This window comes from Hyperolius riggenbachi, chromosome 3, assembly GCF_040937935.1.
Source record: "Hyperolius riggenbachi isolate aHypRig1 chromosome 3, aHypRig1.pri, whole genome shotgun sequence".
In the NCBI taxonomy this organism is placed as follows: domain Eukaryota; kingdom Metazoa; phylum Chordata; class Amphibia; order Anura; family Hyperoliidae; genus Hyperolius; species Hyperolius riggenbachi.
The window spans coordinates 409,604,679-409,617,088 of NC_090648.1; the positions used below are offsets into that span (position 1 = coordinate 409,604,679).

Sequence of the window (12,410 nt, forward strand, 5' to 3'; positions counted from 1 at the left end):
TAGCTTCTGTGCCCTACAATAAAACATATAAAAAAACAGTGTCACCTAAAGTCCTCTACAGAAGAAGGACACCCAGGTGCATATACCTCTAATAGTGATAATACAGCCATCACCCAGACAAGGCATCCATGATTGTGTAGTTAGAATATGTACTAACTATACATAATAGATAGACTAAAAGGTCTTCATCAATCTATTTAGTACTTCAAGACAGAATATACAATATTAATCTGTATATAACAACATCTGTAAAAATACCCCACGGCAGACTATAATATGCGAAATAGCAGAATCCATGTTTATAAAATAATTGCAATCCACTATAATCACGGATTTCCGACATCTGCCAGATACATAATAACTAATAATATGTCAATGACCAGACCTCAGAAAAGACGCTAAGCAGACAACCCGCGTATACTGCTATACTGATAGTGCTATGTATACATTCTGTATATAAACAGACCTCAGCATAGATGCGGCGTACTAGCGTATGGCTCATACCATAAAGGTCACCAAGCCTCCGCCAATCTCACCTTTCCCGGTTCCTGCTTAGCGTCCATCCCGCTCCGCTCTCCAAACGAAATGCCGAGCCATGCGGGTTTCCGGCGTCTCTTCACCCTCGCGACCGGAAGTGACATCACGTAAGGGCGGAAGTCCAACGTCCGGGCGCCGCCATTGTGGGCAACATCCAGCCAACCCTCCGGAGGCTCAGGACCACTCACTCCGTCACTTCCGGCGCGACCAACGGCCTCCGCCACGCGGGGAGTCACAGACGCCGCATGCTGTGCCCGGATCCACCTCATCCAGGGTAGCCGAGACAGTCTCTGGAGGAGGTAAGAAGAAATCAGCTCCTCCAACCGGATCCAAACTCCTCTCCAGGCAGGTCCATCATACGCCGCCAACCCGGTCCCTGGCACACCTGGCCTGACAGACCGGCGAGCGACATAGAGCACTCTTGTTCCCTGGAACAGGAAACGTCAACTGGCGAGTGAGGGTGTCTGATAAAATTTATAGAGTACTCAATTGGACGTTTCCTGTTCCTGGGAGGAGCCTATGTCGTCTCATGGTGGACCTGTCCTGGAGGTTACTGGAAAAAAAGGCTTCAGCCAATCAGGCTGCATTAGTTAAATCTGAGGGGAAGTAGAGAAGCAAAAAAAGACAACCCAGCATGCCCTGCAACTTCTCTTTTGTGTACCAAATTTTCTGTGTACCAAATAGGAGTCAGGTAAACTGGGGAATGATAATCTATCAACAAGAAAAGTAATAGTGATTTTAACTTTTGGATTGCCTGATTAGCATTCTTATTGCTTGTTTACCAGATAAAAATAAAGAATTGATTTTTGATTTTATGCCCGACAGTTACTCTTTAATGTTTTTTACTAAAATCAAGGAATTCTTAAAAAGACAACTTTAAATGTGCCTGTAGCTAGGGACTACAAAATTACTAAACTGAATTCTCATGATTTAGGGTTTAGCTAAATCCAACTGTCAGGGCAGTTGTACAGATATTGACCTGGATACCTTTAAAAGGAAAATAGAGAGAAATGCACCCTGTGTGTTTTTAGAGAAAAGAGCCTGTCTTATTCCCCCTCATCTGTAAGTAATCACAAGTGTAATTTGAGCTCTTAGCAGTATCAACACAGACATTTGGCAGTCTTGGCAGACACAGCTAATATGTAAACAAATGTTAACCCTTACTTTTCTTCCATCAAACCAGGAAGTAGACACACTGCAGATTTACTGCAGGAGTTCTGTAAGCTGTAACAAATAACGGTTTTTCTTTAAAGAGAATCTAATGTAAAAATTTTCCCCTGGGGGGTACTCACCTCGGTAGGGGGGAAGCCTCGGGATCTTATCAAGGCTTCCCCTTTGTCCCACAGTGGTTTTGCTGCAGCCCACTGAAATTGCAACCGACAATTTGTCAGGCTTTGCAATATTTACCTTTCCCTGTCCCTACAGGGGAGCTGTTCTGGCTCTCCGCTCGGAAATAGCCCATCTCAATCAGGTCCACTCTACTGCGCAGGAGACTTGCACCTGCGCAGTAGAGCGGACCCAACTGGGATTGGCTATTTATGTTGATTTCTGAGTGGAGAGCCACTACTGCGCTGTACCCGGGAAGGTAAATATTTACATCCCCGCCATTCAGGGAGCTCTATCGCTGCCGCCACGGGACGGAGGAGGACGGGGAAAGTATCGATAGGATCCAGAAGCTTCCCCCTCCAGAAGTGAATACCCCCCAGGGGCATTTTTTTATCATTACAGATTATCTTTAAAGGTTATTATGCTGTTGCTTATCTTTTAAAGCAGAGAGGAAGTTCTGAGTTCAGGTCTGCTTTAATTAGACTGCCTCCATCCATTCAGTATGTGATGTAATTTCCTTCCCATCTTCCCCTGGCATGTCAATGTTATTGCACGGTTTGCATATGTATACTGTACATAGAGTACTCTGAGTGGGAATAAGTAACCGCCTGGATGTATTGAGGCATATTGGATTGGTGTGGCTTTGTAAAAATTATAAGTTATAGGCTGACTATACACCAGTGGTTCTGGATGTGTGCCTGGCTTTAAGGGGTGCAAAAGAGATGATTTGGGAGTGATGCATCAAGGGAAACCATACTTGCTCACTTACAGCTGAATCACTGCAGATACCTTTTGTTTTAAGAAGGAAAAAATATATTTAGAATTGTTCATAATTGTATTTAGAATTGTTCATTAGAGGATTGTGGATAACATTGGATTATTTGAGCTGAGCTGTAAATACAGTGACGCGCCTAAAGGTGGCCACACACGATACAATAAAATGATCAGATTTTACAGCAATTCGATAAAAACTATCGGATCTCCCGAAAAAATTTAAAGCTTTTTTTCATTCGACTGAAAAATCCGATCGGATTTCCAGTTTTCTTCGATTTTTAGCGATCCGGAATGCTAGATATTTTTCTTCAGTCTTTCTAAAGATTGTATGGTGTGTGTTAGATTGTCAAAATATTAATACACACACACACTAGCAATTTTCTCAGAGTTTCCAATCAGTTTTATCATAATTGGGGAAAAATTGAACATACGTGTGTGGTATACTGGTCATATTTTTGAAATGTTACAATCAGTCAGAAAAATTGATTGCAATTCTTAAATTGAACAGATATTTAAAAAATTGTATGGTGTGTGTGGCCACCTTGAGACTAAGTTATTGTTAGATGTGGAACATACAACTTGTAGGATTCTGTTTAGCATGTTAAGTTAAACAATAAACAGAAAATGAACTGTTACTTAGACTCGGACACAAATCAAAATGTCTGCATGAGAGGTTGCCAGTGGACACACACTTTCGCTGACTCAAAGTATAGTTTCTCCGCCTCAGGATAAGCAAGCTGCAAGTGAGTTGGGGAATGGCTGTTTCTATAAAGGAATTCTTACACAAGTGTTTTGCTTCATAAATATTGTCTTTATAGAAATCGAGATCACATGCTAGACCCTCTGCCTAAAACAGAGCAATTGCTAATTTCCAGATTAATTTAAAATAACACAGATCTATATTACAAAGAGGCAGCAGTTGAGTTACTATTTTAGGGACAGTGTAACAAGAGCTTGTGATCTCAGCAAGACTGCTTGACAGAAAGAATATTTATCTGTGTCAGATGACTGCCTTCTCCTCCAGCCAAAAATCCCTTCTCTTATGTAAAATGTAACTCAAGCCAAGTGAGGAGATCCCAAACCAAGAGCCAGAGGAACAACTCAGCACTTAACAGTCACATGTCTTTGTGATTTTAACTCATTCAATGCTGTCATGGGGGAAATCAAGTATTTTCAGAAAGACTGCCAATGTGAACATTCCTCCCAGGATATTCCCTATACCAACACTGTAGGATGCAAATTGTTTAACAAGTTTCAGCTACACAAATATAGCACATTGAAATTCTATGGACTCCTTAGTACAAAAACACAGTACTAGATTTTATTCATTTTCATATGTGTCCAGAAGGAATATAACCAGTAAATAGCTGTGTTTTGATTTCGGCAGAATATATAGGATTTCTGCATCTGCATCAAAACAAGTGAAAAAAGTCAATGTTAAATGAAACCACAACTGTAAATAGCAGCTCTGGGCAACTGTTTTGATGAATTAGTCCCTCACCACACAGCCTCAGCCATTCCCTGACATCAATAAGCCCATGCTGCCATCTTATCCACCAAATGTTGGCTAAAAATGTAATACAGTTCAGGATAGTTACAGAAAGGTACCAGAAATGAGGGACAGCAATAAATACTTTACAAGAGTTCCAACTAACCCCGCACTAAAGAACACCCACGCTAATAGTTTTTTTGCTCCTGCCTGAGATTTACCCCCTTCAAGTTAGGGCAGAAGCAAGTTAGATACTCCTATAAGGTAATACAGACTGAGATGAAGAAAACCCAAAAGAAGCCCTAACATCTATCCAAAACTAAGTTATGTCACATCAGCCCAAAGAAAACACCCTAATGTAAACTCTGTTAAGTCTGGTATCAACTTTCTGCTTACTAATGACGTCCATACTGATTTTTTTTTTTTTACTAAAGCCTGAATTTATATTTCAGCTGGTATTTGCCAATGCCAACTTACTATTAAAGTGGTTTCATCTTGAATTGCTACTATTTAACTTTCTATCTTGAAAATTGTATTTGAAGCAGAGTATCAGCACAAGTCAGGCATCTCACATTGTTTATTAGAGAATGAAGATGTCCCGCTGGCAGTCTCTAAAGGATCGCTGACCCCCGATGGGTCAGCATCTTCTGTGCATGCCCGTGCTTGCGCACTAACACCTCACTGGCAGCATACTGCGCAGGCGCAGTATGCTCCTGATGATATGGAAACGGACGCATGCCCGAGAATGCACGGAAGATGTGGACCATCAGGGGTCGGCAATACTTCAAAGGCTGCCAACAGGACACAGGAGAAGACTGGAGCTGTGGCGAGGCACACACCTGACTTCCAGGGGCTGGAAGAAGTAAGTAAGTAAAGCTACAGTAGTCTTTATCCATCGCCTTGGATATCCTTTAAGACGCCAGAGACGTCTCCATTTGATGTACTGTGATTGGCTCACAGGGTCAGGAGCCAACTGTTAAAGACTAATGCTGGATACACACGTTGTGTTTCCGCGTTCGATTCGCGTCGATTTGATTATTTTTAACATGTCCGATTCGCGGTTCGATGGATCGTTAGGTCGATTTGCCATACTTTACATGGCATTCGACCTAAAAATAATCGAAATGCGGTGGGAAAAATTTGAACGCCACATCGAACGCGGAAACGCAACGTGTGTATCCAGCATAACTAAGCCCAGAATTGAACAAGACAAATTCTGAAAGCAATAATGTTGAATACTGTAAATTATAAACATTATCTTTGGAAATTAACTTTTACCAGAAATTAGATCTTGGACCTACTTCCTGTGAACTACAAAGTTCCACTTCCTCATGTAGTCACATGGTTTCAATTTACCTTGTCAGTCTTGGACTTTGATTGCTTTTAACTGCAGATTTGTTACGGACTACAGAAAACCTTTCTATTCAAATGAAACTACCTGGTATCTGGGGCATTGCTCCTTTGTATCGTAGGCCGGAGAATTCGTTGAACTGTCTAAAGAAGTAGAGCTGTCTCCTCCAGGTCTGAGCTGGCAGCATTTCCCAAACACCCTCACCGGGGTGTCACTCACGAGTTTCTGAAGACACAATGGAAAAATAAACGTCAGCTTCACAGTACTGAAAGCAGAAAGAAAAATACAAATATTTTCATTTCCCAGAGTCAACTGAAGGGCAGGACGCTTCTGTGCATGCATGAAGCACTTACCTTCTGCATTTCTGACTTTCTAACAATCCAGCATGATGCTTAGCAAGCCAGTTCAAGCACGTGCCCAGTAGTCTTATGCACCAATTCTTACATTATTCTCATATCACTGCATCAATACATTCATACAAAGCCAAAACAGTAAAGGATTTCATTTTTTGAGTATATATATATATATATATATATATATATATATATATATATATATATATATATATATATATATATATATATATATATATATATATACACATACACATACACACACACACATATACACACACACACACACACACACAATAAAATCCAAAGACAATTAGAGAAAATTAACGCATATACACATTTCCCAATGTTAGTTTGCTTAAAGGACACGTTTAATTAGGAACCAATATTAATTTAAAACATGAAAAAGAAAAAAATAGTACATAAATAGGTCAACAATACACAAAAGTATACATTTCTTATGGCTTCCATTTCTATGAATTGACATTGCCTGGCATTGATGAGATTCTTAGTATGCTTTTGTTCTGATTTTTTCTGTCGAAGACCTTGTGCACCTGTTTCCATACGGCATATTCTGATGTGAACTGTTTAGCCATTTTTCAGATCCCACAGATATTGCATATACTCTGATATAAACAGATCCAAATATAAATCGAGGTAATTTTCCTTGTAAGAAAAACTGTTTGACTCAAGTATAAACCCAGGCTGCTTCTTTTAATGACCACATATTGCTTCTCTGGTCCTCTCTCCCTCCCCCATGCAGGATTACCTGATGTCTTCTGGGCCCTCTCCCTACCCCATACGTTACCTGTTGTCTAGTGCCCCCCTGCTCATACAGCGTTCCCTGGTAGTTAGTGTTCCACTCTCCCTCATATGGCATACCCGGTGTCTAATAGTTCCCCCTCCCTCCCCATCCAGCATACCCGGTGTCTCATGCCCACCACTCCCTTCTCCATATAGAGCACCTTGCTGTGTTTACATCACTTTCTAGCTCACGTGTTTATAGCAAAATAATGTCACATTCCACTTGTATTGTTTCATGAAGAGGGGTTTATAAATTTGTTATAAACTCATTACAAACAACACTAAATATCTCAGTTCCATTTCACACAGAGGGTTTGTAAAGGGGCTTCTCATTCTATACATAATTCATTTACCAAAATCTGAAGTAATACTCAGGTATATACTGTCAGATATTGTGTCTCATTAACCCACGTTATTTAAAACGGTGTAAGGCAAAGCCTGAAACACAAATCAAATTTTGATTGGCCAATTTTACCACTTCCATGTAGTGTGAGAGCCAACAGATTTTAAATACTATAAATTGATTGTATAGGCAAGTTCTCTCTCCACTACATGGAGGTGGCAAAATTAGGAACGGATTGGCGAATAGAAATTGGATGTGTGTATGCATCCTAAACCTGGTAGACACTTTCAATTATGATTGATCAATCAATGACCAATTTTGCCAACTCTGATCAGATTTTGTAGGTAAACCTTCATACTACATATAGTATTCAATATCTGTTGACCCTCATACTACATAGAGGTGGTAAAATTGGTCAGTGATTGGCCAATCATTGTTGAAAGTTTGTACCATGCAAATGGATGATGTTGGAATGAAGCAATAAAAGTCATGAAGGACTTCTCTGTTCTTCCATTAAAAAAAAAAAAAAAAAAAAATCTACTCCAGGATATGCGGTTTTCCCTGAGAGAGGCACTCAGTGGAAAAATAAAAGGATCATTAGCTCAGTTTGTAACCTATCCTACTCTGGGAATCGCAAAATGTGCAGGACAGGAAAAAAAAGTATAAGAATTTTGCGCTGTAAGCGAACTATATTTTTATGCTTTTTTTTGTGGGGGACGGGGACAAACAGTAGGTTTGTTCACAGTAGAGAAGATTTTTTTTCTTTAAAGAGGAACTCCAGTGAAAATAATGTAATAAAACAGTGCTTCAATTTTACAATAATCGTGTATAAATGATTTAGTAAGTGTTTGCCCATTGTAAAATCTTTTAAATCCCTGATTTACATTCTGACATTGATCACATGGTGACATTTTTAATGCTGGCAGGTGATGGCAGTGGAAGTAGCTGCTGCTTGCTTCTTTGGCAGTTGGAAACAGTTATTTCCCACAATATAGCAAGGTTCACAGACAGGAAATTGCCAGGACTAGGTTCCTCACAGTTTCCTGTGGAAGAGGTTTCACCACAATATCAGCCATACAGAGCCAGCTGATGTAAAAGGGGGTATCAGCTACTGATTGGGATGAAGTTCAATTCTTGGTCACGGTTTCTCTTTAAGTTCAGTCATCCATCTAGTGGTAAGATTTTGAATGTTTTGTTATGTGAATTCTGCACATATTGTAAATAGCCTGTACAGCACAAATAAAGTATTGGTGTTGGTGAAAAAAAAAAAAAAAACCTTACATCTCTCATGAGGTTACATTGTTCTACTCCACACAAAAAAAAAAAATATGAAACTTGGCAGAGATTCACCGATACTTGGTTTGGATCTGTGCAGGCAGCACACACTGTTGCCAGATACACTGGAGTGAGTGTAAACAGCTCTAATCATTTGCAAGCATGTCCAATATAGATTACAGAAATTTCCAGCAACTAGTTACGCATACTTTTTAAAAGTACACCTGGATTTTTTTTTAACTCAGTAGTGGGAAACCTCTAGAGGATCCAAAGGCTTCCTGGGTCCAACTGTAGCCAACAGATTCAGTGTAGGGAACCTTTGTATTTATCTTTCTCAGTATGAGTCTGGTAGGTTTCTTCTGGCTGCGCAACTTGCCAGGGCTGAGCACATCTAGTGTACAGTAGGCATAAAAAAAGGGTCCCTGTACTTGATGGGTGTACTGCTGGAGGATTCCTACTAATAAGTTATGCAACTTTTTCCCAAATTCAGGTGTACTTTAAGTAACCCCATAGTCTACATTGCAAACGCCCTGTACTGATAACTAAACAGAAATGTTGCAAGTTCTTTCATCCACCCTTTTAAGATGCTGCAGGTGCCAAAAGATGCATAAGACACCTATAGAAATGACAGTGATTTAATTTAGGCACAATTTGATTTACATAAGACCCTCTTAAAAACATAACTGTGTCATATATTGAGATTACCTTTGTACACATTTATGAAAAGAAGTATTTTTATATTATTAGTTTCAACAACTTTGAATTTTCCTTATAAATTTTACTAATCCTTTAGCTGTAGCGTATCCCCTACATGGCCCAAGTTGACTTAGTAATGATAACGGGAAAGTCTGACTGGCTGCTCAAGAGGAACACTTCATCCAGCAGGTCCTTGATGTCCAAAAACAAAATAACTCCTGTGAATCGTTCTTACAATTGTGCTGCTGAAAAAGCATGCAATGCAGTCTAGCCAGTGATAATAAAGGAGCCCTTCAGTACAAATAATTATGTGCATTCTGGGGCCAATTACAGGCTAAGAAAAGAATTTAGCTCAGTGCAATCGTGTCTAGCTGTGATGACAATGGCTCATCTCACATGCACATTATGACTCATATTCTCATGTGACTACACTCCAACATCCAGCCACATCCCCATGGAATATGTAGCTGGCCTCTCCTTACTATCTGCTTACTGAAAAGACACTTTCATTTGCCTTGCTGCTCCTCATAGCCTACAGAGACAGTTCACGTGAAGCAATAATCTATATTAAAAAGGTCAAACACTTCTGAAAAAATGTAATAATTTTCATGTTCTAAGCAGCTGTCACTTCTTTTGCATAGAAATTTGTTTTTTGAAGATAAAATAGTATTTTACACAGACATGTTATTAATTACTCATTCACATGAGTATTTTTAGGTCCTCCAGAGGCAAGCAGCAGTAAATGCCTTCTAAAGTGCATTCTGCAAAAAAGTGCACAAGAATAGTTTATGTAATGCAATGCATAAAGCATCATTTATAGAAAAAAGCCACCAATTGCTCAAGAGTTAACACAGAGAATGTCACGCAGAGAGCAAACAGGGTGGAGCCTGCAAAAAGCAGTCATATGATCTGTGCAGGCTTGTGAACCAAAACTGCAATTTATCTCTGACCCAGCAAAGTTCTGGCTACACTCAGCAAGCATGTGAGAGACACCACACTGATTCTGCTGGCTGCTAGAAACTTGCCTACTGACCACGCTCTCCGGATGATAAACAAGAAAGCCATTTTCGCAAGGAGAGAAAAAGCAAGACTGGGAAATCTAGGATCATTTTGGATTGTAATAAACCTTAGCACACTGTTCTACATTGTAGAAAGGGTCTTCTATGCAATAATTAAAAGGGGCACTGTGGCAAAAAATTGTAAAAAAAAAATAAAAAATTAAAATATGTGCAAACAGACAAATAAGAAGTACATTTTTTCCAGAGTAAAATTACTTTTCTCCTATGTTGCTGTCACTTACAGTAGGTAGTAGAAATCTAACAGAAGCGCCAGGTTTTGGACTAGTCCATCTCTTCACAGGGGCTTCTCAGCAAGGCTTTTACTCTTTATAAAGATATTCCCTAAAAAGGATTTAAACAATGATGCTGGCCAGCTTCCCTGCTCGCTACACAGTTATTTGGCGGTTGGACAGAGCAACTGCCATTCACTAAATGCTTTTGAAAATAAATAAATCCCTGAGAATCCCCTATGAAGAGATGGACTAGTCCAAAACCTGTCTCTTCTGTCAGATTTCTACTACCTACTGTAAGTGACAGCAACATAGGAGAAAAGTAATTTATGGTTCATTTTACCCTGTAAAAAAAAATGTACTTATTTGTATATGTTTGCACATATTTTAAATTTAAATTTTTTTGCCATATTGCCCCTTTAAAGCCCACATACTCGTGGTAATAGGTGGCGAGCATGATTTCAAATACTTCTATAAAAAGAAAAAAAAAACCTCCTTCAAGCTGGGCATATTTATCTATCGCCTCCAACATATCCACTCTATTCACTTTTGTTCAGTTTTGGTTTTGTTGCTGAAAAGTGCGTTCAGGTATGTTGGATTTTTTTGTTATATGTACGGGTACCCTTGATGCCCCTTTTCTACTAGGAGTCAAAACCTGCATTGCATTATCCTATTTTACTGCAAGGGGTGCAAAAGCACAATTAAAGTCTATGGAGACTTTCACACCTATTGCAGTCCGTTGAGATGCTCTGGAAATAGCCAATCCGACGCAAAGGCTGCAGCATGTTACCGAAAGCACCGCACTTATAGCACTATTCTTGGGGTAATGGAAGTCTATGAGCATTGCAGTAAGTGTAAACGACCAAGTGCGGTGGGTAGGCGTGTAGGCGTGGACCGACGGAAATCCCAGTGAAGTACTTCCTGCCAAGCAGGGTGTATGTCCCTGAGCAGCATGACTGTGCTATGCATACGACACTGTCACCGCACTCTGCTGCAGGGTCATATGTGTGAGGTTTTTTTGAGTTGCATTGTGGCAGAAGCATTACATTGCAACGCAAAAAAACAAGCCTTAAAGCAAACTTTTTGGATACCTTAGAGTGGCTGGATAGTGTAATGGTAAAGGGCTCTGCCTCTGACACAGGAGACCTGGGTTTGAATCGTGGCACTTCCTTTTCAGTAAGCCAGCACCTATAAGGTAGGAGACCTTGGGCAAGACTCCCCAACACTGCTACTGCCTACAGAGCATGTCCTAGTGGCTGCAGCTCTGGTGCTTTGAATCTGCCTGGAGAAAAGTGCGATATAAAGGTTATTTTTTTAGAGCCTTTCCAGTCTATGGTCTATCCTGTCGTTCCAGCATTGTCCCCACTGAAGTCCTGCCATGACTGTGCCTTTAGTACTTCCCTGGCAGCCTTGAGAGGCACTCACGTCCCGAGTGCTTCTGTATATGGGTGCATCTGTAATTGTGCATGCGCGTGGCCGGACTTGCGGGTGAGCAGTACAAAAGCATTCTTCTTCAGGAGCAGCCCGAGGAGGTCTGAAGAGGTATTCGACGTAGCTGGTTGATTAACCTCAATGGGAGATGGCACTGCAACAATGGGATGGACTAAGAAGGCTCTATGGCATCCAGTGCCTTCCCTCTACATTAGTAAGTATCTAACCTTAAGTGAGTTTCAGGTTAACTTCGAGCCTACATTTTGTGAACTCACATACGCAAGATCATGTGTCTCAACAAGGTGACAAGTTATTATGTATTACTATGGAGGGGTTTCTATGTCCATCATATCACAGCTCCTCCCCGCAGAAATATAATCTCTAACATAGTTTAAGTCAAACGGGGCAGCAGTCAGCATGTTCAGGATACCATGCCAGCAGCGTCCAAGCTACAAATCACACAAAAAAGTAGAGCGCCTGTAACTTACAGCCAATTAGGATGGCGCCGGACTCGGACGCCACGGCCACAGGGCTCCGGCCTTTTTAACTTTTTTGAGGAGGTCTCTCCCTCCACTCACCTCTGGCTTCACATCTCGCGCAGGGGTAAGAGGCGGAGGACATCGGCGGAGTCGGTCTGCCCTGCAACAGCCTGCAACAGCCGTGGGTGGGAAGGCAGGTGAGAGGATCAGCTGTTCGGGAGCTCACGTGCAGCATGGAGCCTAGCAAGCACGGAGCTCCGTTGA

At 40.8% G+C, this 12,410-nt stretch overlaps 1 protein-coding gene across 3 annotated transcripts in view; it reads right to left on the reverse strand.

Moving 5' to 3' along the window:
• FNIP1 (folliculin interacting protein 1) overlaps positions 1–12,410 on the reverse strand; it is a 177,779-nt gene that overhangs the window by 82,500 nt on the left and 82,869 nt on the right. For all 3 annotated transcript variants that reach the window (XM_068277433.1, XM_068277430.1, XM_068277432.1), the window contains exon 3: positions 5,565–5,702. In XM_068277433.1, coding sequence (XP_068133534.1) covers positions 5,565–5,702 — 138 coding nt within the window. The remainder of the gene's footprint in view (positions 1–5,564; positions 5,703–12,410) is intronic.